Here is a 26,837-nt window from a genome sequence, read left to right on the forward strand (position 1 = left end):
ATGTTGCTATAAGAATAACATGTTTATTGACATCAAGTTAATTCAATTACTGATAATTGCTAAATAAAATGTGAGGATCATCTGCATGTCAGCCTTATACCAGTAAGGAGACATCTACACCTATGCCTTGGTCTAACAGGGCATTGGTGTGAACTAATGGATGTAAACATAAATGCACAAAAACTATTGCCGTTGCGAGTAACATCTTTCAAGGCATATTATTATAACAGTACCTTTTAAAAGTTATTTTACAGTGAAGCTTAGTCATTTGAGTTAGTGAAAGTTAGGAATGTTCCAGTATGTACTCAGTTGTCATTTAGCAATTATTTTCCTATCAGTGTAAGAATTTGTATTATCAGACAGCATGTAATATCACATTAATCACAAATATGGTATCTAATTAGGACTATCCCCACAGGTAAAGGTGCATAAAAGCGGTTGGTCTTGGATAATACAAGCTGTAGGGTAACACTCCATGAATCTTATTGACTGATCCCCAAGACAACAGATTAAAGCCACAAAATGGCCACCTTGTTGACAGTTTCATCCCTGGCTTAGTCCATATTCGTAGTGTAACAGAGAGACGACAACAAACGAGTCGGCAACCTAATGCCCTCTCCCTCTATTCACATCCATCTAGTCTACTCTCTCCACTTTACTTTCTCTTCCCATCCTTCTCTCACTGTTTGAGCACTCGGAGTTCATTGGGTTTAAAGAAGGCCTGGGACATCCCCATGCCGTAGATGTAAACCTTAGAGTCCACCACAATCTTCTCCTTCTTCATCAGGTCTGTAGGAGGAGGGGGGGGGGGGTTATGCAAATATGATCTCTTCAGGTAATCACTAGCAGAATATAATAACTGTAACAATATGCTTTTCTGTCTCAAATTGGATTCCATTATTACTTAACAATTGTGTTATTGTGAAGAAGAAACTTCAAATTGTTGCTCACCATCAATTTCCCTCTGGAATTCATCAAGAGGTAGAAGAAGAACTTCAACAAATTCTGGAAGTAAAAGAAGCCAGAATACGATTTAGTTCAATGTTATTCTAATAGTGGAAAAATAACTGAAAGTGTGATTATAAAGAAAATAATATTTACCTCCATCACCTGGAAACAAGTAAAAGAGGGAGGAAAGCAGAGAAATAAGTACACATTTAGGACAACATGTAAAATACATATCAGCTTGACAATACATTTAAAAAAATATCATAACAGATTCATAACATTCCAAGAGCGTGACCCGTAACTTACCCAGTTGCTGTGTGGGGTTGGTGTTTTCAAGGTCATCTCCATTGATGTTAACCATGACGATCTGTGTGGTGCAGTTAGAGAGGCCAGGGTCCAAGCAGGTCACTGCGAGGTCAGGACAAGAGGGAGAGGAAAGGGGGAGGGGGCTGTGTGTTACTGACCCACTAGTCACTGACATCATACTGCACTCTCACATGCCCAATGGTAAAACTGGCCACTCAGAAGATCACAGGCATATTGAATTTCTCTTTGCTGATGGAACTGGTACATGGACATAATCTGCCCTGTGTTTTGAGAGTGTGTGTGTGTTCATAAGACCTTACCTGGGGTGACTCCTACCACCTCCCCCTTGTAACCAGTCTCCTCCTTCAGCTCTCGCAGAGCAGCAATCTCTGCACTCTCACCCTCGTCAATCAGACCTGAGCAAAAACACCCATAGACAGCAAACACGGATATCAGAACACAGCAGGCAAAATACAGCAATGATAGGCCTACATACATCTGTCTGAACAGAATTTTGAGATGTGACTGTAAACCCATGTCACCTGCAGGGAACTCTAGGGTACAGCACCCTATTGGTGGACGGAACTGCTTCACCATGACAACGCAGTCTTTGTGGAGGGTCCTCTTCAGAAGGGCAATGATTCCCACACCTGGAATAAAACACAGGAATAAATTTCTATAATGTCACTGCTTATCCATCAGTATGAAATGTATGTACACACACCATCTGCTGCATTGGCCTGTCTGGTTGTCCTTTTCGTAGTCTCCCAAGTTCTATTGAAAGACAAAAATGAATTGTAAAATGGAGAAGGGAAAAAAAGGTGTTTATCAAAAATCACTTATGGAACTCTGAGCTGTTCCATACCTTGTGTTTCCAACAGGGTCCACATAGGTGGTCTTCTCAAGTTTCAACCATTTCCCAGATGCAATGACCTGAAGAGAATACCGTTGAGTAATGTGATATTCCTAAACTTAGAGACTCTTGTGATAGGCATTTACACCTCACAATGTGCATGTTATTGTACAAAATATCTACCTCCTCTTTTACAACGTTAGGTATGGTTGTCAATTTGGGAGGGCTGCTCATCTTTCCAGTACTGTTCTCAGGGAAATGGATGGAGGATTTCGTTTGTCTGCCCAAATCCAGAAATGTTTTTGATTACATGCATGAGTTGATAATTAATAGAGGTATATGCAATGCAGATAGTTATACATAAACTTCATGGCAATTGCCTGCAACAAATACTCCACCTGTGGAAATGGTTCCAATAATTTTTCCACCATTTATTTTTCCCCATAGGGGGATTTTAGAATCACTTAAAATAAGGGCTGGCATGACATTTTGATCAACATGTATCTCTCATGAACAAGGTGACTTTTGTTAATATATTTGGCTTTATTTACTCTGATTCAAAAATGCTAGTTAACGTCAAATTAGACATCTTGCAAGACTCCAAATCCCTTATATTGATAAACATCACCTTGTCTGAGAGAGATTTACACAGTTATCAAGACACAAAACACAACCGACCAGAAACACAGCCTTTATTTTAAATGTTTCTAAAATCCCTTACGGGAAAAATGAAATGGTAGAACAACTATTGGAACCATTTCCCTGTTTGACAGCTAGGTTTTATGGGTATTATGACTCATACTGTGGTACTCTATGATTCGGTTTGGCACCTAGGTAATTGTGTATTGGCCATGACAATGAAAATTGTATATTCTGAATCAGGGGTGGATGGAGAATATTTACACCCTTTTTAATAGGTACATTTTTCATTGTTCCCTTTTTTTAAATTCGGATTTCAATTTAAAATATTTTTTTTAGATTAAGAATATACCATGCTTGGTTAAATAGTTATTGACGAGAGAAGCTAATATCCCACATACAAAACAAACTTTACCTCAATGCTGAACTGAACCATTTAACTACCAGCTCACTAAAATGTCGGGTAAACAACGTTAGTTTTGAGAAACCGCACAGAAAACCGGTAGAGCAAGTTGATGTAATTGGATTCAACATTCTGTCTTGAAAAGAACATTCACACTATTTTTAGGCATTAGTTTGAGGCTGTAACTTTGCAAACTAGTTAGCTATACCAAGTAAATGTCTATTACAGCCTGATTATCAGACTACTAAATTAGCTAGCTACCAAGCTAATTTCTCCGCACCATTGTGAGGGAAGTTTCTGATGAACTTTAAACATCCTTCACCATGGAGAGGAATTTAGTCCGCTAACTCATTCCTAGCAAAATCCCACATGCTGTTATGTAAATATTCTTAAAACATATCAATATATATTTTTTTAAAGCATAGTTACTTCTAAATTGGATACATGTGCAGTACTCACATGAAGATGAAGTGGTTTTAGCCACAAGTCAAGTTAAAGAAGTGAAGACTCCCTGAGGGAAAAAAATTAAAGCCCCCACCATTGATCACGCCTACGTGTGCAACACAAAAATAATCTCCCTCTTCTGAAAAATATACATTAGAGACGGTCTACAACCATTCCAGATAACCTAACCTGAAATATAATTCAATTAAATATTGGTAATAATTAGAAGCCATTATAATTGTGTTGTTTTGGAAAGGTTGTAAACTACATGGAAACCAATGTCAATCGCCTTTTTCTTATGGGAACTATATGTGGCTGGACTCACTTCCGGTAAATCATTTGCAGTATGAAGAAGGAGCAAGTTGTAAATTGTCAGTTTTCGGTCTGGTATCCGATATTTAAGAAGCATACTATCAAAAGGTGAACTCTTTAACTTGACCAACACAGTCTCAGATATGTTGTTGATTTCGTCACTCTAAAAAAACACTGGTTGTGCTATAATTTGGGTAGCTAACGTATAGTTTTCTGTTTATAGCTAGCAAGCCAATTTAGCCAAGTGTGTGTGTGTGTGTGTGTGTGTGCGCGCGCGTGCGTGTGTGATATATATATATATATATATATATATATATATATATATATACCCCCGTGTTCGTCTGATATTTTAACACAGCCAAACTACTGTTATTAGCTAATTGTGAATTCTCACAAACCACACCTGTCCTTTACTGTTAAATATTTTAATCTGTTAGAAGTGCCAGGTGTAAATGCTTGTGTGATGATATTGTCACTGATATTGCATCAGCTCAATCTCTACCTTAGAGACTGTTTGTTTTCTCTTATCTTTGGTCAATACTAGTCTGATAGTTTGTGTTGTGTAGGCCTTATGTTTGGTGTTATCTTTCTTTCAGTTTGATTCTCCCACTGCCTCAGAATGTAATAGATTATTTGCTGGACGATGGAACTCTAGTAGTTTCTGGAGGGTAAGCATAACTTTACTTACCCTTAAAGCACATACATCTAGTGTCCTGTATTCCCATACACGGTCACTTGTGGGCAATTCCACGGTAACATAATTACTCGTAGACAATTTTTTTAAATTAAATTAAAATAAAAAAAACATTGATTTCAAACTTTAACATACCATAAAACGTTATGCACAATGACTACTTTGAACAATTTACACAGTAACAAAAAAAACTCACTGGAAAAAAATTGTGGTAACATAATTATGGTAAAATCTCCCTCAGTTTTATTATTTTGCCAAACTTGATCTGCACAGTTCTTCCTGTAAATTGGTTTTTGTATACGTTTCTGTGGAAATTGTTGAAAGTAGTCCTTGTGCATGGAGTTCTATAGTTTTTTTAAACTTTGAAATCAATGGGTTTTTTTGGCATACATTTTAAAGTGAAAAATCTGACTCAACGTATTCTGTTACTGTAATTCCGTTGGAATTGCCCTTGGAATACTCACTGATAAAATCTCGCCTCATTCCAGGGACAACAACAATCAGCAAAACCAGACCAACAACAGTGACTCAGAGGAGGAAGACGTTCAGGTAATTTTGCTCCAGACATAGAGGTGCACTCCATTTCGCTCTCTAGTAAAGTTGAGACTGAAAAGGCAGACTTTATGCTCAATTACTGATCGATTATATTTTCTTCTCTCAACAAAATTAGTGGTCAGATGATGAGACAACCACCACTGTAACAGTAAGTAATGTAGATAATGTTAAATATGATCAATCCATCGGCATATAAGTTTTGTCAAGTTTGTAATATGATATGCATACAATGAATAGGTGGATATTTGTTGTGATGCTTTGTGTTCCAGGCTCCAGAGTTCCCAGAATTCAACTCTAAAGTGCTGGAGGCCATCAACACCCTAGGTGGGTGTGTCTTTCCCAAACTGAACTGGAGTGCACCGCGGGTGAGAATCACAACCCTCAACACACCATCAATATAAGGTTAAAATACTGTCCATAATGCGTTTGTCTGAGTGGTGATTTTGAGTGAATAAATGTGTGTGTGTGTTTCCTTCTCTCCTGCAGGATGCTAACTGGATTGCTCTGAACAGCTCCCTGCAGTGTCAGAGTCTGAGCGATATCTTCCTGCTCTTCAAGAGCTCTGACTTCATCACCCACGACCTCACACAGCCGTAAGAATCTCCTCCACGCACTCACATTCTCACTAGGGCTGTTGCGATGACCGTATTACCGCCACACCGACAGTCATGAGTCATGACTGCAGTCAAATTCCACGTGACCGTGAGTCACGGTATCTCCTATTATGCACTCTGGACATACGTTGACAGTACCCAACTCACTTACGACCTTCAGCTCGCTAATGGCCTGGTACTAAGCAGTCTATTGTTCCTCCATAAGGTCCTAATGGCCTGGTACTCAGTGCTCTATTGTTCTTCTAACCACTCTGACATGAATGCAAATGCAATGGAATATCACATCAAACATATCATGTTTTTAAAACTCACCTCACTGTGATGATCAATTTGGCGAAAGTTCAACAACAGGTTGAAACTGAGTGAAAAACATGGTTGTTGTGGATGTTGTTTCAAAACCAAATACAACAAAATGGACAGTGCATTCTAAGGTGATGATTAATTCGAAACACCCATACCCATATTTTAGCCCAAGACCGGAAAAAAAAACTGTTTTAAAATGATTGTGCCTTTTTACAATACATAGCCTACCGCATATTAAGCCACGGTAAACAATTCAAATGTATTTGGGACATAATTGGTCTAGACTATAAAATTAAACCAATTATAGTTATCCCTTTGAATGTGGACTGGATTATTATGACTACTGAATGGACTCGTTACCTTATGCTACGCTCCAAACTTTTAGTAAAGACATGATTAAATTCAGAATAATTGTTTACATACTGTTTTACCCACTTCATATGTGTATATACTGTATTCTAGTTAAGGCTCATCTTACAGTGTATTCAGAGCCCTTGACTTTTTCAACATTTTGTCAAGTTACAGCCTTATTCTAAAATTGATTAAATAAATACAAATACTCATCAATATATACACAGTACCCCATAAGGATGAAGTGAAAACAGGATTTTAGACATTTTTAAAAATGTATTAGAAATAAAAACAGATATCATATTTACAGTGCCTTGCGAAAGTATTCGGCCCCCTTGAACTTTGCCACCTTTTGCCACATTTCAGGCTTCAAACATAAAGATATAAAACTGTATTTTTTTTTGTGAAGAATCAACAACAAGTGGGACACGGTCATGAAGTGGAACGACATTTATTGGATATTTCAAACTTTTTTAACAAATCAAAAACTGAAAAATTGGGTGTGCAAAATTATTCAGCCCCTTTACTTTCAGTGCAGCAAACTCTCTCCAGAAGTTCAGTGAGGATCTCTGAATGATCCAATGTTGACCTAAATTACTAATGATGATAAATACAATCCACCTGTGTGTAATCAAGTCTCCGTATAAATGCACCTGCACTGTGATAGTCTCAGAGGTCCGTTAAAAGCGCAGAGAGCATCATGAAGAACAAGAAACACACCAGGCAGGTCCGAGATACTGTTGTGAAGAAGTTTAAAGCCGGATTTGGATACAAAAAGATTTCCCAAGCTTTAAACATCCCAAGGAGCACTGTGCAAGCGATAATATTGAAATGGAAGGAGTATCAGACCACTGCAAATCTACCAAGACCTGGCCGTCCCTCTAAACTTTCAGCTCATACAAGTAGAAGACTGATCAGAGATGCAGCCAAGAGGAAAGAACTGAAAACTGCTGTTCACAAGTGCTCTCCATCCAACCTCACTGAGCTCGAGCTGTTTTGCAAGGAGGAATGGGAAAAAATGTCAGTCTCTCGATGTGCAAAACTGATAGAGACATACCCCAAGCGACTTACAGCTGTAATCGCAGCAAAAGGTGGCGCTACAAAGCATTAACTTAAAGGGGCTGAATAATTTTGCACGCCCAATTTTTCAGTTTTTGATTTGTTAAAAAAGTTTGAAATATCCAATAAATGTCGTTCCACTTCATGATTGTGTCCCACTGGTTGTTGATTCTTCGCAAAAAAAATACAGTTTTATATCTTTATGTTTGAAGCCTGAAATGTGGCAAAGTTCAAGGGGGCCGAATACTTTCGCAAGGCACTGTACGTAAGTCACTCTGACAGAGCTCCAGTGCTCCTCTGTGGAGATGGGAGAACCCTCCAGAAGGACAACCATGTCTCCAGCACTCCACCAATCAGGTCTTTATGGTAGCTTTAGACAGATGGAAGCCACTCCTCAGTAAAAGGCACATGACAGCCCACTTGGAGTTTGCCAAAGGGCATCTAAATGACATGAGAAACAAGATTCTCTGGTCTGATGAAACCAAAACTGAACTCTTTGGCCTGAATGCCAAGCATCACGTCTGGAGGAAACCTGGCACCATCCCTATGGTGTAGCATGGTGGTGGCAGCATCATGCTGTGGGAATGTTTCCAGAAATCATGCTGGATTGACAGTATGGCCAATGTATTCATCCTTTTGGTGTCCTTTTTAAGCATGGAAAAGACCTTTAAACCCAGACTTGGACCATACACCCTCTCCACTGAATAGCTGGCTAATGATTGCTTTGCAACGCTTGCAGTTAGCCACTGAATCCTTCCAAACCACTCATTGTTGAATTTGCGATTTCCAACTTGTTGTGTTATGTTTATGGCTGTTGCGCACCGATACGTTTTATCTTCTCTTCATATGACAGTAGATTGTCAGTAGATTGTTGACTTGATTCATGATGATGACTGCTTGCTAGCTAAAATTTTGAAAGTATGATGTTGACATGATCAGTCTAATCATAGCTACAGTAGATATAACTTGATTTGATGTAATTTTATCTTTGGCCAATGACCTTGAGCCTTCTTGGATGGGTACTTCTAATGTAAATCTATGGCAGCACCCAAGAGGCTTGAATTTTCGAGCTATCCCTCTAGATTTTCTGGTGACGTAGTGTCCCGATGAGTGACAGAACACTGAGCCAATCACGGCGCAACAAGAGAACATTACTAACCCCTACGCTCTGTATTTTCCCCTGGCTGCCCCTTCACCACAGAAAGCACTGAGCTAGGCTGAGACACCTGCATTTTGGAGCTGTCTTACTCAGGAAAGCAAAAAAGAGACCATGTTTGTATGTGGCTTTATTAACTCCATCATTTAAAAAAAACATTGTTTGCAACCTGATGTGACGCACATTAATGCCAAAATGATATGCAAAACAGTAAAAAAAATATATCTCTGAATGACGGGTCACCACTGTTTACTGCATTGTTGGCGCTAGGAACATAAGCATTTCACTACATCCGTGATAACATATGCAAAATATGTGTACGTGACCAATAAACTTTGATTTGATGAGTGAAAATATGATGATACTGGATGAGAGAACAGCTTGTGCAGTCTGAGGCAAGCTTTTTTCGCTATTTTCTCACATCATCAATAGCCTAAAGTTGCATTATGGAGCCCATATATGTTTTGATTTCTAAGACATTTTAAGGTTTGTGTCATTCACAACTAAAGTTGCCAAATAACTCTAAATCAAGCATATAGGGCCTGTTTCAAATGTTCACTTTTATTCTCAACATAGACACTTTATATTGCGCCCTTCCTCCGAATTGGTAAAAATGTCCTTTTTATTTTATTCAGTTAAATTATATTATTCTTACTATAAAATAATGACAAGACTTTTATAAGCATATCTTGTCTGCTAAATGAACTAGCCTACGGCCTATGTCATGGTGTATAGCTAGATAACATACAGTAGGCCAACTCATATTCTGTTCTTCTAAAATACATTTTATTCATATCATAATGTTTCTTTAGACCTGCCTAAAATATATAATGCATTTATTGTGATGGTGTTTATTAAATTAATTTGTTATACTTCTTTTATGTAGATCAGCGCGTTGTGTGAGTGGAGGCCTGGAGATGCTAAACGTGTTTATGTTCGTTAACGGTCAATTACCGTTATAAAAGGAAAAGATCCCAGAAATGTTCCATGTGCACAAAAAGCTTATTTCTCTCAAATTGTGTGTACAAATGTGTTTACTTCGCTGTTAGTGAGCATTTTATTATTTGTCAAGATAATTCATCCACCTGACAGGTGTGGCATATCAAGAAGCTGATTAAACAGCATGATCATTACACAGGTGCACCTTGTGCTGGGGACAATAAAAGGCAGCTCTTAAATGTGCACTTTTGTCACACAACACAATGCCACAGATGTCTCAAGTTTTGAGGGAGTATGAAATTGGCATGCTGCTTGCAGGAATGTTCATTTATCTACCATAAGCTGCCTCCAATGTCGTATTAGAGAATTTGGCAGTACCTCCAGTCGGCTTCACGCCAGCCCAGGACCTCCACATCCTATGCCATCCCAGGCCCACCCATGGATGTGCCCCTGCCTGGTCATGTGAAATCCATAGATTAGGGCCTAATACATTTATTTCAATCCTTATATGAACTGTAACTCAACAAAACCTTTGAAATTGTTGCGTGTTACATTTGTATTTTTGTTAAGTATAGATGGGTTTTCTACCCGCTGTGGGAAAACACTGCAGGCAGTGAGTCAGCCTTTCTGACAGCAGTTGGCTGGGAAGAGGTTTGGTGAGATTGCTTCTTCGTTGATTTACTGCTCCCGTTGGGGCGCTCTGATAATGGGCCCAGTTGGCAGACAGCTCTGGCATGGTGGAGAACATAATACAGCACTGTTCAGCACTTGATTTGGTACTGAGCTTTCAAGCCCAACGAGGAGCACTTGTGCAAGTGTGCATGTGTGTGAAGATTACTACTGTTGTATTTGTGTGAATGCAAGTGTGTGAGTTTATTGTGAGTCTAGAACTGAATGGTCACTGTAACAATATCCCTCTACAGATTCCTTCACAGCAGTGACGAGGATTCTCCGAATCCAGCCATAAACTATGAGGTATAAAACATGCACACACCTGCTTACACTCCCTTTTCCACACACACACACACACACACACACACATTTTCTTCCCACTATTTAATAGTGTTGTGTTATACCCCTGAGTTCAGCTGGTCCTGAGGAAGTGGAGTGAGCTGCTACCTGGTGGGGAGTTCAGGTGTTTCATCAAAGAGAACAAGCTGATTGGTAAGTACTGTATGAAGAGGTTAACACACCATTCACCTTTACTCTGACCCTCCCTCAGCGATATTCAGCGAGCCTGTGTTCACGTGCACTGTTCCCAAGATAGTGTGGCAAGCGTTAGGGCTGTTGTGTGGACTGAAGATCTGTTCTGAGAGCTGTGTGTGTGTTCTTTAGGTATCTCCCAGAGAGACTATACCCAGTACTACCACCACATCTCTAAGCAGGAAGCCCAGATCTGCCACTCCATCCAGGAGTTCTTCAGCCAACACGTCCAGTATCAGTTCCTAGATGAGGACTGTGAGTGGGATTCGGTGTGGTGTGATAATTAGAATATATTGTAATAAGAGTAATGCAGTATGTTTTCTGTTTTACAGTTGTGTTGGATGTCTACAGAGATAGCTGGGTAGGTCTTGTCATTTATATTTCCAGACATTATTTCCTGCCTCTGTTTGGTTGTAGCCCACGAGTATGTGTATCTTTGATGCTGTGTGTCTTCGACAGGGGAAGGTGTGGCTGATCGATCTCAACCCCTTTGGTGAGGTAACCGATTCACTGCTGTTCACGTGGGAGGAGCTTACCTCTGGGAACAGCCTGTCAGCCAATCAAGAGGAGGGTGACACAGCCCAGCAGGTCAGTGACACAGGTTGTGGCTTTGTTGTACATATGCATGTTTGTTCATGTGTGCAAGTCTTTCTGTGCTTATTATCCCGTTAACACCTGTTTGTGGTACGTCTGTATCTGTAGGATGGCCCTGTGTTAACACCAGTTTGTGGTACGTCTGTATCTGTAGGATGGCCCTGTGTTAACACCAGTTTGTGGTACGTCTGTATCTGTAGGAAGGCCCTGTGTTAACACCAGTTTGTGGTATGTCTGTATCTGTAGGAAGGCCCTGTGTTCCGCTACACCACCAGTGATGTGACGGTGCAGCCCAGTCCCTGTCTGAGCTACCGGATCCCTAGGGACTTTGTGGACCTCTCCACCGGCGAGGACGCATACAAGCTCATCGACTTCCTCAAACTGGTGAGAACGCCGGCAGTGGTGGTTCACACAGTTTAAGATCATCTTAAAACAACCCTTTAGCAATCTCCACGACCGTCTTACAATTTCATTTTCCGGCATCAGTTTTTAATAATCTCACTCTTTCCCTCATTTCGCTGCAGAAGAAACGCCAGCAAGAGGACTCTGAGGAAGAGGTGGAGGAAGAGGTACGACAGTGACAGCCCCTGAGGAGCAGCGTCTCTGTACGGTGACTGTTCCCTCGGACTGTTAGCCTAGCATAACAGTAACCCTAAAACTGTTAGGTTAGCGGTTAGCACAGAGACTACTAGACGCATGGAGGTTTATCCTTACTAGCTCTTGAATCTTCTGATGGAATCCATACACTTTTGGTCATCACCTTAGACCTATCCAGAATGCTGCAGATAGAAATGTATTGAATAGAACAAACACAACAAACCATAATGAGGAGAAAAGTATACCTGCAACACTGTAAAAGTCCCATTAAATCTCATGGTTGTGTGTATTTAAGAGGAGTTCAAAGCAGTGCTCCTGTTGTATTGGCCTGGTGTGTCTACTGTAAATATAAATACTGTAACTTGACGTTGTGTAAAGGTAAGGGGGAGTCTGTTACAGGAGTCTGTGTATAGGAATAAAGAATGCTCAACTTTTATAATACAGCGCTGGGGAAGAGGCGTCTCTTAGTTTGTGTGTATAGCAGGTACATCATGGGATTGCAATTTCTGAGGGAGATAACCAAAGGGTCAGAGTTCTTTTACTTAATCCACTGGACTTTCTCTCTTCACACACACCAAATACACATTTTTCCATGTGCTTTCTGATGGTTTCGTTAAACATCTGTATGTAATAGCAATACAATGGTTTACTCAAGAATTCTCTGTGCAACTCTTTCAAACATTCCAGTTCCTTACTCACTCTTTCTGGTCATTATAGTTATGTCTGTTAGTGTATAATTACTTTTGTTTCTCATCATTGGTTTATTTTCTATGTGCTGGCAAAGAAAGGTGTTCTGATTGGGTAATAAATTGCTGGTGTGTGCCCATTGTTGTCAGTCTGTTTTTGGGTAGACTAAAATAGAAGGCATACTACTTTCACTGGTAGATTATACAATTTCTCTACAGTGAATGTGGTAAAAAAGTGGAATGGAATTTGGCGCCAATGACGAGACTGGCTAGTTGAGAAACAGAGTGCATTTTTATTAAGGTCCACTTGGGGGAGCTGTTTACCTATAATGAGAACCATCAGAGATGGTGAGCTGTCCTGGGCTGAGACAGAGGTCTGGGATAACAACGCCACCATTCACGTGAAACGTATTTACATTAGGATGAATGCCTGGATGTTCTGTTTTGTCTTGAATAGTTATAACTAGTGTAGCCTAGTGAGTAAAATGCGCTAGCAATGCACTGTTGGGATAGGATATTGCTGGTTAACCAATAGATCCTAGCCTGTTAACAGATGCAGTGCATTGTTCAGAGAGCTGCAGTGTTGTATTATCTGAGCCTGGAGGCAGGGGCTTGTGTTTTCAGCACACTGCCCGTGGGGTGGGGGGTGCAAAAAGATGTCAATGATGCCACACCCATCTGAGTAAAGGTGGGTGCCAGACTGCTGATAGAAAGAGACTACACATTTATCATCCTCCTACCCCCCTTTTCAATTCTCCTCGCTCTCTTCTCTTCAGTTTGCCAAGATGAACATAAATCCAAGCCTACATCTCAGCCTGGGTTGACTAATCATCCTTCTGTGAGGGAGGGAGGCAGATATGTGCAAAGTCTAACTTGAGAGACTTGCTGAATCAGAACTGGAGATCGAGGGAGAAAGGGAGAGGTAGGGTAAGTGGAGAATAGATTTTCTTGAGCTGAGAGGGACCTGCAGTAGTTTGCAGCTGGAATACTCATGAGCGTCTAGAGCACACGCGCAGACACACTCTCAGCCCCTCTCTCTCACACACGCACACTCTATTTTATCCTGTACACAAGCTCTGGCAGGCCTGTCAGATGAGAACAGTCTGCAGTAATTCTCTTCACGACTGGAGGATACTATCGTGTGTTTTTTTTTAAGGTGGATTACAGCACCTTCAGATATAACACTGCAGTCGACTGCTTTGCTGGAGAGTATTTAACCATCTAAATATTAACACCCAAACTCAAATGTATTTAGTACATCAGATTATAATATGACCATTATAGTGTCTAACATATTAAACCTTTGTAGGACCCATGCATTTAATTTAATTGCGTCAACTGTCTCTCATGTCAGCACTCAATTGATCAAGATACAGTAATATGGCATGTTTTCACATTTTATCTGGAGACCCCCTTTCTCAAACTTCACAGCAAGTTGCATGGGTCCCAATGTCGACTCCATCATCTGACCTGGTATAGCTTAATATCCATCATAATAAATATTGGCCAATTAAACATGGCTGTCCGTTTTTGATGGTTTGCAAATACTCTGCTTTCTTGAACGTATCTTTGGTGCAATGCGAATTATCTCAAGACATCCAGTCACACACACACTTTATCACACACTTGTGCGCAACGCTGTCAAATCGAGCGATGAGCAGCATCCTACCCGCCCTCATTGCCATAACAACCGATGGCACAATCAGCATGGTTAGATTAAATAATGCTCCTCGCATTACGCACCACACGGCTCAACAGGGGACTTAATTAAAACAGAATACTTTTTTGGGAAGAGAGAGACAAGGCGATCGCGCAAAGGTGACACGTAGCCCCAAACAATTTACGTCAAGATCATCTAGACCAGCTGAACCCTGCAGGTGCAACCCCAGACGGCGAACGCTCGTTGTCGGTCAAACGGAACGCTGTAGACAGAAAAATAAGCGAAGAAAACAGGAGACCTGTTTTTTAGAGAGCTGCGGAGATATTTCTACAGCGGGAAAACCACGAGGTCGAAAAGGTTTTCTACCTAGCTCGTTTTATGCGCGTGGGTCTGCTCCTCACGAGCAGGAAGTGTAACTTGAAGCGTGGGAAAGCTGCGTTATCTCGGGGGGCTGCTGAGACTCACTGGCATCGTTTGCTCCGGTTTTCCCCTGTTCCACCATGGATCGGGAGAATGGAGAGTCCGGGAAAGGGACGTGGAAAAGGCAAGTCGACGACATCAAGAAAATATTTGAATTGAAAGAGATCCTCGGAACGTGAGTGTGTTATTACTTAAAAACATTCTCAAATTGCCCTATTGTGGTCAATGCTAATTGGGCATGAATTTACATCTGGTACGCCTTTGAAACTTTGTTGCAGAATGTAGCGGGACTCTCGCGCTGGATACTTGGTATCCGTTTCGGTTTAGGGACCGTTCGGCTCCCGGTTTAACTGGAAACCAGCAGAGATGTTAGGTAATCTATGACGAGCTATTTAACGGACTGTAGGCTAGCGTTAGCCCATGTCTGGTTTGATGAGACGAGTGTTTGTTGGATACACTATGATAGAGATATCGAATGTCACTTTTTGTAGGCTAGCCTATGTCAATACAAATTACGTGTGACAGGCTAGCCACTTTGAAATTAAGGAAAGCTATGAGGCCTATTTTGTAGGCTAAACTATGTAGGAACTGTTTTAGAAAAACCTAGACAGTAGCCCATGCCTAAATAAGGGGGTATCGTGCGTTTTAGTCCATTATTTTACAACCGGTTACGCATATGTATTGCTCTGTTGGTTTTATGCGGTCTCGGCTATTGTTTAGGTTAGCCTACTACATCCATCCTCCCTCTCTTCCCGGCCCACCGCTCTGACAGCTCCAGTTGTGCTGTTATCTATCGTAGGAATGACCTTTTGGAGACGCAGGCAGTAAAACACTGATATCAATTGAGTCTCCGACCTTATGAAAATACATTTGACCATTGGTGAGTGGTTATCATGGTTTTCTGTGTTTATCTAACCCAGAATGATTTATCGGTCACGGTTTAATACTATTTATCACTAGGTTTATTAGGCCTACAGTGTTACTAACCTCGTACATGAAAGGTAGGTTTTGATGTGACAGCATCTTAACGGTTCATTTGCAACCCATGTGAACAGCTTGTTCAGATGAAATGCTTGGCAAAATACCCCGGCCTCTTCTTGAAGACCCTAAAGCAGATTTTCTCTCTGGTCTGTTACCTCAGTCCCCCTGGCACAGAGGAACAGTTTGTTGACTGGACAGGCAGAATCGAGGGAGGATGGTTGGATTAAAGCGGATTAGCGTGCCAGGGAAAACCTCCTGGTCCTGGAATAGGCCACTGTAACAGTTCAGACATGTTGCATAACAGTGATGGTAATAAATTATTACAAGTTTAAAACAGGTCATTTCAGTGGGCAATGTGCCGTGGTTATTGAGTATATTAATAAGGTTGTAGAGTGTTGAACCATGGTTCTGCACTGTGTGTGCATGATGGCCTTTGCAGAATTCCAGGTATGCTGATTTGGAGCAGAGAGTGCATAAATTAGGCTCATGTCATTTCTGATCCTTGTTCTTCATAAGTCCATCAGTTTCACTGAACTCAACAAAGAGGAGATCGGAATTTCTACTGTGTGCCTGGAATTCACATAACAGGTGGAAGTATGGACATGTGTGTTTTGGGTGTGTGCGTCTTACTGACGGACTATTGAGGGGCCACTCAGTTTCTATGCTTATAGCTAAAGTCTCTCCTGTGTTGCCATGGTGTCTGTACTAGCACCATTCAGTGGACTCGAGCGGCGCAGAGATCTAAGACACTGCATCTCAGTGCTAGAGGCGTCACTACAGACCCTGGTTAGATTCCGGGCTGTATCACAACTGGCCGTGATTGGCCCAGCGTCGTCTGGGTTTGGCTGGGGTAGGCCATCATTGTAAATAAGAATTTGTTCTTAACTGACATGCCTAGTTAAATAAAGGTAACATTTGAAAAGAATCACAGCATGACAAAGACACTGATTGGGGCTATTTAAAAAGGATTTCCAGAGGTTCTGTTCATCTCCTTCACACGTGCACCACAGTGGTCCCGAAGACAGGTTTTCTTGTGTATGCTGGTGTTTTGTCTGCACACCTCTGTGGGTTGTTCACTGGCTCTTGATCCTCCAACTACCTTTCTGGAGGAGACATCTTTCTCTGTGACCGCTGACTTTTGTTTCCTCAGTGGTGGGGCTTAGGGATCTGTCCTCCCATCTGGTCTCTAGCCAGTGCTCTGTGCTTGGACAAAAGGACAATCTGGGCAGACGCACACACACACACACACACACACTTGGCCTCAGGTTCCACCTGGAATTTTTCTTGGTCAGGAAAAAATTCTCTGCCCTAAAAATATTACTCGGACGTTTCATGTTAACACCATAGCAACACATTAAACAGAGTTCTGCTCAGCCTTTGAACTCCCTCCTGCTGATGTCTGGTGTTTTCCCCTTTTAATTCTCTGTCAGCAGAAAAAGAAGGGGAGGAGAGAGAGGAAAGGAAGAAACACAGCGGGGAGTCGGGGACATTGCCTGTATAGTCTATTAACTTGCACCGGCCTCTTGACCATTGGAGTCTTGTTTTCAACACTACGAGAGAGGAAATGGAAAGAGGAGTATGAGAGGAGGAGGAGAGGGAATTGGAAGAGGAGAGGAATGGTAAGAGATGAGGACAGAAGAGAGGAGGAGAAGTACTGTTAAATATAATAGGGGTTAGGTAAGAGTTGGGGCTGGGGCTGGGCTAATATAACATGTTGCTCTGACACGCAATGAGCTAGTCTTTAGAAACTGGATGAGAGATTAATGTTTTTATTCACCCCGTAAAAAGATGGACAGATGTGCCACAGAGGCTACTGGGTCCTTCACATGACTGACCGCCAAATAAGGGCATGGCAGCAGTCTCATTGGTATTTTGTGCCTTATTGCTTTGCTATACAGGGTCATAATGCTCTATGACTGCATTTCTAAGGTGTATGCATGTTTATAAGGCGATATTGACACTTCATAAGACGGTGCTTCAAGTCAAGCAGAATGCCACGTCTTTTGACCCCTTTTGACATTTTGAGTTATTCAGCAGATGCTCTTATCCAGAGTAATTTACAGTTGGTGCATTCATCTTAAGATAGCTAGGTAGGACAACCACATATCTCAGTCATAGTAAGTACGTTTTTCCTCTAAAGTATTCATCAGCAAAGTCAGAGCTAGTGAGAGGAAAAAGTCAAATGCAAGTGCTAGTTCATGAAAGGCTAGATTTTTTTTTTTTGTGTGTGTGGGGGGGGGGGGGGTGTTGTGGGATTATTTAAGAGATTGGGGTTGGGTTTCAGATGTTTTCGGAAGATGGGCGGGGACAGATCTTGAACTGGGTTAAGCGGTAGCTGCCGTCCCGTAGGGGTAGGAGGGCCAAGAGACCAGAGGAGGCAGAACAGATTACTCAGGTTGGGGTGCAGGGTTTGAGCATAGCCTTAAGGTAGGGAGGAGTAGTTCCTCTTGCTGCTCCGTAGGTAAGCACCATGGTTTTGTAGTGGATGCTAGCTTCTACTGGAAGCCTGTGGAGTGTGCGGAGGAGTGAGAGGACATGGGAGAATTTAGGAAGGTTGAACACCAGGCGGGAGCCCAGCCAACAGCGAGTCGCCGTAGTCCAGATGGGAGATGACAGATGACAAGTGCCTGGATTAGGACCTGCGCAGCTTCCTGTGTCATGTAGAAGAAACAGTCTTTTAATCCCAATCCATAATGTCAAATGGGCTGATTGCTACTGCCGGTTTTAAAATGTCAGTCCGGAGACTTTTCTCTATCACTTGGATCAGTCTCACAAGCCAGTGTGTAGGCTATAGCTTGGATCTATAGAGCTACAATTAGTAGTTAATGTAAGTCATGTAAGGCAGCTGGGAGTTCAGCACTATAGAGGCCTGTGGCTCCGTCTGGCCTGGTGTCCTGTGTTCCAGCTCTACCTGAACACTGACACAACACCCTCTGAGCCCCAGAGTAATGTCTCCAAGCGGCACGTAGGGAAGCCTTAGTCAGTGTGCGTGTGTTGGTCCCTGGTGTCCTGTTTCCCTGTGTGTGTGTGTGTGTGTTCCTGCAGCATTCTGTTGTTGAATTATTAAACACTTTGAGTGCCTGGGGGGGCCAAGGTGTTCATATTATGCTGCAGACGGGTGTGTTTCAGGTATGCCACTCCTCACTGCTTAACTGAGACACCGTAGGAAAGAGAGAGGGGGAGAGGGACAGAGGGCAAAGCAGAGCTGCATTGTGGGAGTGTGTACCATCTAGGCCACGATGCCCTTAATTGAATGCTCTACTTCCTGGCTCCTGGCATTGTCCTCTTTCTGGGACTGCAGTTATCCCTCTCTCTCTGCCTAGCTCTTTTTCTCTCTCTGCCTAGCTCGCTCTCTCTTTCTCTCTGCGTAGCTGTCCCTATTATCTGACCTTGCTGCTTCAGATGAAGTGTATGCAATGTTGAAAGCCAGCCTTGATAGTTTAGCACTGGGTCTCAGGAGTAGAACAAGTGTACAGAAAGCATACAGCGTTTTTGTTTTGGAATCATTCAGTTAGTGTGTGTGTGTGCGCATTTGGGCCTAAAGGATTAAGGGTAGACTGTAATCGGGCATCTTCATTATAGGAAGAGACACGGATTATCCCCCCATCCCTTGGTCTCTCTATCCCTCATCCCTCTACCTCATCCCCTCATCACCTCTTTTCCCCAATCATTATCTTTCTGCTCTTTCAATCAGTCCCTCTTCCATCAGCTGCTCTCTCTCTTCTTTTCTTCAGGTTTTTCTTCAGTGATGGTTATTGTTGCTCGTTGTTGTTTGCGACTCATTTAGTTCCTGGGATTCAAACCTAAATGAGTCTGAGTGGAGTCCTGTTTGTCTTGACGGTATTGTTATACCACAGTGAGCTCATTCTGATCTAGATGACACACACCACACACACACACACACACACACACACACACACACACACACACACTGTATAGAGAGGGCCTGAGAAACATCCATCCAAAACAGTGGTCCCTGGCTACAGCAATGGGTCAAATTAAGTCACTTTTTCCACACCATGTTTTTGTCATTAATATTTAAAAAAATCTATTAAATTAAAATGTCTTGTCTTTCCAGATATCAAAACAGATCCAACCTTTTTGAGCGGGAGTGTATCCAGACTCGAATACACACTTGTTTGTATTATCCAGACATCTAAAACATGTTCAGAAGTGCTCTAGTAAGCTTAAGGGTATTTTCACATAGTCCTCTTTAAAGGGAACTCTGGGGTAAAAGAAAAAGCAAAGCAATTGTTGTCTTTTATTTGTACTGCCCTTGCCTTTGAATGAGGATTCAACTATTTTGCCAGTTCACTTCACCTATTTTGTTGTCCTAGTCTTATTTGTATTCACATTGCTATGTTTAGAAAGGAACAAAGATCTTTTTCCAACATTTACTCAATGCACTCTGGGTTTTTACAAAGTGCAGGACAAGCCATTCCATCAGATCTTGTAATCGTCAGTGTTGGGTTAGTGAAGTACAGGTAGTTCAACTAGAAATGTAACTACATTTTACAGTAGCTTGTTGGTAGTATAACTCAATTCAAATCTTGGTAATGTTTCCAGTAGTTAATTACTTATTTTTTTGCTATGTAACAGTGTAGCTAACTACTCGAACTAAACACTTTTTTTTCTAAAATAAAAATGTGTTCAGTTGTTGAGTGTCCTTTCTTTTTTTTGACAGCAGACCTACGTAATTCCTCATTTGTGTTTTAATTTAAAAAATACACATTCTGTTAACATCTGACTCCAGGGTGATTTGTTCTTGCAATTTGTAGTCTGACATTTCATATTTAGAATTTTTCCCGTAGTAGTTTGGATAGAGTGAACTACTATATTCTTACGGGTAGCTTCAGTGTAGTCTAACTTCTTCCAGTGTGAAGTAATTGGTAGCTTGGTAAACTACTGTATACAGTGGGCTCCAAAATTACTGGCACCCCTGACTGGCAATGCACAAACAATACTTAAAAATATATAATTATGGAGAGAAACTCAAAATAACAACGTGAGAAATATTGTACTTTATGAATTGTTCAATGGAGCCCACCAAAATCATTTATTGATTTGATTAAAAATCAATATCCTCCAAATCCAGGTTTCACAATTAATGGTACCCTTAAAGATTATTGGAAATAATATCTACCAAAATTAAACCAGGAATTAAATTGAGCCATTACATCACTTCCTGTTTCACTTGGGAATAAAAATGAGGTAACACGCGTGCAATATCCCTTTGTCATCCAACACCATGAAGAAAACAAAAGAACTGGCAGTTCAAAAGGGACAGATGGTCATAGACCTTCAAAAATCTGGTAATGGCTACAAGGAGATCCACAAACGATTTGAATATACCACTGAGCACTGTCAGGGCGATTTATTAAAAAAGTAAAAAGATATGGAACAGTTGAAAACCTCACGTGAAGAGGACGCAAAGGCATTTTGCCCCCCAGGATAGGGAGGAGGATGGTGAGAGAAGCAACAAAATCCCCAAGAATCACTGTGAAATAATTGCAGGCCTTTGTGGCGTCTTGCGGTCACCAGGTTTCAAAAAGCACCATCAGACTCCACCTCCACAATCACGGGCTCTTTGGAAGGGTTGCAGAAGACACAGATGCAAGCACTTGGAGTTTGTCAAATGTCATTTAAATTATGACTGGAAGAAGGTGCTCTGGTCAGATGAGACCAAAATTGAACATTTTGGTCAGATACAGCATCGGCATGTTTGGCATCGAAACAGAGATGCATACAAGGAGAGGCACCTCATTCCCACAGTGAAGTATGGTGGTGGGTCAGTGATGTTTTGGGACTGTTTTAATTCCAGAGGTTCAGGGGCACTGGTGAAGATTGATGGCGTAATGAATTCCACCAAGTATCAGGCAATTTTGGCTGACAATCTGGTTGCCTCTGCCAGAAGGCTGGGACTTGGCCGTAAGTGGACTTTCCAACAAGACAATGACCCAAAACATACCCCAAGATCCACACAGAAATGGTTCTGTAACAAAAAAAAATCTATGTTTTGTCATGGTCATCTCAGTCGCCGGACCTGTGGGCTGAGTTGAAGAGGGCAGTTGATAAGCGCAAACACAAGAATGTGAAGGATCTTGAAAGGATCTGCATAGATGAATGATCCAAAATCCCTCCAAATGTGTTCCTTAACCTTGTCAAACATTACAGGAGAGGACTCCATGCTGTTATCCTTGCCAGAGGTGGTTGCACTAAGTACTAAATGAGGAGTGCCAATAATTATGAAACCTTGATTTTGGTGAAATATATTTTGTGTTAAATAATTGTATGATTTTGGTTGGTTCCATTGAAACATTAATAAAGTTCAGAATTTCTCACGTTGGTATTATGAGTTTATCTTTAATTATATTGTTTATTTTTTTTAAGTATTGTTTGTGCATTGCCAGTCGGGGGTACCTGTAATTTTGGAGCCCACGGTATATACTGTATATAGACCGCTGCGCCATTCGGGAGCCCTAAGGCACTGCGTCTCAGTGCTAGAGGCGTCACAACAGACCCTGGTTTGATTCCAGGCTGTATCACAATCGGACGTGATTGGGAGTCCCATAGGGCGGCATACAATTGGCCCAGCATCGTCCGGGTTTGGCCGGGGTAGGCCGTCATTGTAAATAAGAATCTGTTCCTAACTGACTTGCCTAGTTAAATAAAGGTTAAATAAAATAAAACACTGGGTTTGGGCAGCTAGATATCCCTCCTTACATTTTAGAAGCTAATAGATTGCATTTAGTTAAAAGATGAGAATATTAACATGCAAGTATTAATGTCAAAACAAATAGCAGAAGAATACTCAATTAAATAATGCTGTAATTGAAAATTGTACACCCAATGTAGGCTACTGCCCCTTAATGAGGTAACATTGATTTTTGTGGTTAGTGCTAACTGGGATTCTTGGGACATCCTTAACCCTAATCTTAACCATTTTAAATGTAAATTTAAATGGGGTAATGTCAGTTGGAACGTCCCAAGGATCCCGGTGATTCTCATCAAATATGTTGTTTTTTCACTATTCAAACCCCAGAACCCCAGGCTAACCAGATTAGTCTCGATGATTCTGTTTAGATTTGTATAGACCAGTCATGCCAAATTACTTTGGTTACATACACCTCATGGCTTAGTTCCTATACGACTCTGTTTAGTAGTTGGTCAGGCACAGAGCATGTTTGTGTGGGAGTGTGTGTGCTTGCAATCTGCAAGCACTTCCTCAACTCCATGTTAGCATCTCCGGTCTCATCTGCTGCTCGTGCTCTGCAATCGGAGACTGATGAGCCATATGAGAGGAGCTCGCGGGGAGAAACTCTTAATTGGCCACCAAATTAATGTCACGGCCACATCAGATCTGGAGCATGACACGAAGCTACATGGTAGTGGTTCCGCTGTGTCTTCTGGGATGTGTTTTAATGCTGCGGCACTACTGAAGCCCACCCTCCTAAAGCAGCCCAGTTTTCAGGGCCATACAGGGTGTGGGAACAGTCTTGTTGCGAACACACAATAAAAAGGCCTCCATAACAGACATTTCACAAGAAGAGGTTTAGGTGGTGCTGCGGTGTATATAGAAAGATCGCTAGATTTTACACACCACATTCTTACATGGCAATCCCATGGCATTTATGGCAGATTGCATCACCAGTGCCCACCATATCAAATAAAGCAGAGCTAATAATATTAATATCACTGTTTTTAAACTGTCAGCGTATCAGTGAGATAAGCAAGGCTGGGTCTGGCTGGAGTCCGACTGCCTGTGATCTGATCTGTGTAGAGGATCTGTCAGGAATGTCTGTGCGTTCCCTGGAGATCCACTGGATCTGTTGGATCAAGCCGTCCCACCGAGTATTAACAGGCCCTCTATTGACTAGGCTCTGCTTACACGCAGCCTATCAGAGGCTTGTTAGAGGAGGATCCTGTGTGGATATTGGAACCATACCTGTAACCTGATGCTATGGGATGAATTCATCATGCGTTTTGAGAAATGACAATGGCTGTTAAAAGTAGGGAAAAGTGAAAGAGGGAGAGGTGCACGATGATGGCATGTGTCAGCATGGCTGAGTCAGACTGAGATTGTGTGTACACATACACAAAAATATGACTGAGCCTCCCGGGTGGCGCAATGGTCTAGGGCACTGCATCGCAGTGCAAGCTGTGCCACCAGAGACTCTGGGTTCGCGCCCACCAAAGGCCTTGATGACAGCTTTGCACACTCTTGGCATTCTCTCAACCAGCTTCACGAGGTAGTCACCTGGAATGCATTTCAATTAACAGGTGTGTGTTGGTAAAAGTTAATTTGTGGACTTTCTTTCCTTCTTAATGCGTTTGAGCCAATCAGTTGTGTTTTGCCAAGGTAGGAGTGGCATACAGAAGATGGCCCTATTTGGTAATTGACCAAGTCCATATTATGGCAAGAACAGCTCAAATAAGAAAAGAGAAATGATAGTCCATCTGTCACGTAGAGTAGGCCACAAGGCTATACTGGAAAACCTAACCTCAATCAAAATAAAAAGATGGCGGAGCCGCAAATGTTCTTCTGTGCAAGGGTGTTTATTTACAAAGTGATTCCAGAACAAAAACAGTACTTCCATCAAACATATACCTTATGGGACAGCTTAAAAACAATACTGCCCCATTCACAGCTCAATCCAAAATGGCCTCCCCATGAACTGAAAGAGAGGCTCCTTTTGTAGAGCTAGCCCCTCCCCTCAGAACAATTAATTAAGCAATTACCTATACAAACCTACATGTTCCATTAACTAAACATACTAAAGGGTATACATTGCAACACGTTTTTTAAACAATATCACCACATAACATTTACAAAATTACATCACTACTGACAGTGTCTTTTTAATATGCCAATTTACATTAATGAGCCATTTGGGACAGGCACTACAAAGTCAGCCCAATTCCCTTAGCTCCGGTCCTTATCCAGCATACCCGGAAGCTACAGCGAGAGAGAGAAACAAACAACACGCTCATCCACAACATAGATAAGTATAATGCATATTACTTATATTACAAATGAACACTGACAAGTGTGAAATGTATGCACTAAGACAGAGAAGTTAACTTGTGTGACGACCCACATTGTTACCTTATCTGATAACGGAGGAGTGATGAATGTGTGCGTGCGTTAAAGAACCAAATGCTGCCCTCGGCCAGTGACGGACTTCTACATCACACCATCATTACTTTAAGACATGAGGGTCAGTCAATGCGGAACATTTCAAAGACGTTGAACGTTTCTTCAAGTGCAGTTGCAAAAACCATCAAGCGCTATGATGAAACTGGCTCTCATGAGGACCGCCACAGGAAAGGAAGACCCAGAGTTACCTCTGCTGCAGAGGATAAGTTCACTAGAGTTACCAGCCTCAGAAATTTCAGCCCAAATAAATTATTCACAGAGTTCAAGTAACAGACACATCTCAACATCTACTGTTCAGAGGAGACTGTGTGAATCAGGCTTTCATGGTCGAATTGCAGCAAAGAAACCACTACTAAAGGACACCAATAAAAATAAGAGACTTGCTTGGGCCAAGAAACACGAGCATTTTGGTTCCAACCGCTGTGTCTTTGTGAGACGCAGAGTAGGTGAACGGATGATCTCCGCATGTGTGCTTCCCACTGTGAAGCATGGAGGTGGGGGTGCTTTGCTGGTGACCGTGTCTGTGATTTATTTGGAATTCAAGGCACACTTAACCAGCATGGCAACCACAGCATTCTGCAGCGACACCATCCCATCTGGTTTGGGCTTAGTCCCACTATCATTTGTTTTTCAATAGGACAATGACCCAACACACCTCCATGCTGTGTAAGGGCTATTTGACCAAGAAAGAGAGTGGTGTAGTGCTGCATCAGATGACCTGGCCTCCACAATCACCCGACCTCAATTCAGTTGAGATGGTTTGGGATTAGTTGGACCGCAGAGTGAAGGAAAAGCAGCCAACAAGTGGTCAGCATATGTGGGAACTCCTTCAAGGCTGTTGAAAAAGCATTCTAGGTGAAGCTGGTTGGGAGAATGCCAAGCGCGTGTAAAGCTGTCATCAAGGCAAAGGGTGGCTACTTTCAAGAATCTGAAATCTAAAATATATTTTGATTTGTTAAACACCGTTTTGGTTAATACATCATTCCATGTGTTATCTCATAGTTTCGATGTCTTCACTAATATTTGACGTAGAAAATAGTCAAAATAAAGAAATTCTTGCATGGGTAGATGTGTCCAAACTTTTGACTGTATAACAACTCCTCAAAGTGTTAACATCATTGGTGGGACTCTAGATGCACTCTATATACAGAAGTATGTGGACACCCTTTCAAATTAGTGGATTCGGCTATTTCAGCCACAACTGAGCACACAGCCATGCAATCTCTGGAAGCAACGTCAGCACAACACTGTTCGTCGGAAGCTTCATGAAATGGGTTTCCATGGCCGAGCAGCGCACAAGCCTAAGATCACCATGCGCAATGCCAAGTGTCAGCTGGAGTGGTTTAAAGCTCACCGCCATTGTACTCTGGAGCAGTGGAAAAAAGTTATGATGAATTACGCTTCACCATCTGGCAGTCCGAGCAGGCGAATCTGAGTTTGGCGGATGACAGGAGAACACTACCTGCCCCAATACATAGGATGAATAATAGTCTGGGGCTGTTTTTCATGGTTTTGTCCCCTTAGTTCCAGTGACGGGAACCGTTTGGGAAAGGCCCTTTCCTGTTTCAGCATGACTATGCCCCCGTGCACAAAGTGAGGTCCGAACAGAAATGGTTTGTCGATCGGTGTGAAAGAACTTGACTAGCCTGCACAGAGCCCTGACCTCAACCCAATCAAACACCTTTGTGATGAATTGGAACGCTGACTGCGAGCCAGGCCTAATCACCCAACATCAGTGCCTGACCTCACTAATGCTCTTGTGGCTGAATGGAAGCAAGTCCCTGCAGCAATGTTCCAACATCTAGTGGAAAACCTTCCCAGAAGAGTGGAGGCTGTTATAGCAGCAAAGGGAGGATCAATTCCATATTAATGATCTTGGACTGAGATGTTCGACCAGCAGGATGTACACATACTGTTGGTCATGTAGTGTATCTACAGGCTACGTATTGATGGCTTTGAGCCA

General features: G+C 41.9%; 3 protein-coding genes across 5 annotated transcripts in view; 2 read left to right on the plus strand and 1 right to left on the minus strand.

Annotated features, from left to right (window-relative positions):
• Positions 1–7: 7 nt before the first annotated feature.
• Positions 8–3,906, minus strand: LOC110500138 (ADP-sugar pyrophosphatase). Of its 2 annotated transcripts, XM_021577325.3 has the most exons (9): positions 2,291–2,387; positions 2,120–2,187; positions 1,979–2,028; positions 1,797–1,904; positions 1,575–1,670; positions 1,255–1,356; positions 1,102–1,110; positions 952–1,005; positions 8–789 (listed from the first exon to the last, which is right to left on the minus strand). In XM_021577325.3, the coding sequence occupies exons 1-9, from the start codon at positions 2,339–2,341 to the stop codon at positions 680–682; spliced, it is 648 nt and encodes a 215-aa protein (XP_021433000.1). In that variant the 5' UTR covers positions 2,342–2,387; the 3' UTR covers positions 8–679. The 2 variants fall into 2 exon arrangements, with proteins under 2 accessions (XP_021433000.1, XP_090070234.1); XM_090214108.1 differs by lacking the exons at positions 8–789; positions 952–1,005; positions 1,102–1,110 and adding an exon at positions 3,609–3,906 and having other exon boundaries at positions 1,184–1,356.
• On the plus strand, positions 3,696–12,794 carry cdc123 (cell division cycle 123 homolog (S. cerevisiae)). Its single transcript, XM_021577324.3, has 13 exons — positions 3,696–4,013; positions 4,502–4,573; positions 5,088–5,148; positions 5,270–5,302; positions 5,424–5,519; positions 5,641–5,747; positions 10,500–10,551; positions 10,665–10,740; positions 10,912–11,034; positions 11,112–11,140; positions 11,239–11,367; positions 11,620–11,757; positions 11,898–12,794. The coding sequence occupies exons 1-13, from the start codon at positions 3,940–3,942 to the stop codon at positions 11,952–11,954; spliced, it is 1,047 nt and encodes a 348-aa protein (XP_021432999.1). The 5' UTR covers positions 3,696–3,939; the 3' UTR covers positions 11,955–12,794.
• A 1,466-nt stretch (positions 12,795–14,260) lies between these two features.
• camk1da (calcium/calmodulin-dependent protein kinase 1Da) overlaps positions 14,261–26,837 on the plus strand; it is a 64,819-nt gene continuing 52,242 nt past the window's right edge. Inside the window, exons 1-2 of one of the 2 annotated variants that reach the window (XM_090214107.1) lie at positions 14,334–14,911; positions 17,151–17,336. In XM_090214107.1, the coding sequence (XP_090070233.1) occupies positions 17,296–17,336 (41 nt within the window). In that variant the 5' untranslated portion in view covers positions 14,334–14,911; positions 17,151–17,295. Of the gene's footprint in view, positions 14,912–17,150; positions 17,337–26,837 lie in introns of both variants that reach the window. The other variant, XM_036957453.2, reaches the window with a different exon arrangement.

The sequence above is a fragment of the Oncorhynchus mykiss genome, chromosome 21 (genome assembly GCF_057628025.1).
Source record: "Oncorhynchus mykiss isolate SJ-2025 chromosome 21, ASM5762802v1, whole genome shotgun sequence".
Lineage (NCBI taxonomy): Eukaryota > Metazoa > Chordata > Actinopteri > Salmoniformes > Salmonidae > Oncorhynchus > Oncorhynchus mykiss.

What these genes read in the sequence shown, in the direction of transcription:
- LOC110500138 (XM_021577325.3), bottom strand. Translation starts at nt 2,341, where the DNA reads ATGAGCAGCCCTCCCAAATTGACAACCATACCTAACGTTGTAAAAGAG. An exon ending in GACCCTGTTGGAAACACAAG is followed by an intron (nt 2,029 to 2,119) that starts GTATGGAACAGC and finishes GTCTTTCAATAG; the next exon opens with AACTTGGGAGACTACGAAAA. An exon ending in GGTGGTAGGAGTCACCCCAG is followed by an intron (nt 1,357 to 1,574) that starts GTAAGGTCTTAT and finishes CTGACCTCGCAG; the next exon opens with TGACCTGCTTGGACCCTGGC.
- cdc123 (XM_021577324.3), top strand. Translation starts at nt 3,940, where the DNA reads ATGAAGAAGGAGCAAGTTGTAAATTGTCAGTTTTCGGTCTGGTATCCG. An exon ending in TGAACTGGAGTGCACCGCGG is followed by an intron (nt 5,520 to 5,640) that starts GTGAGAATCACA and finishes TCTCTCCTGCAG; the next exon opens with GATGCTAACTGGATTGCTCT. An exon ending in ACCCACGACCTCACACAGCC is followed by an intron (nt 5,748 to 10,499) that starts GTAAGAATCTCC and finishes ATCCCTCTACAG; the next exon opens with ATTCCTTCACAGCAGTGACG.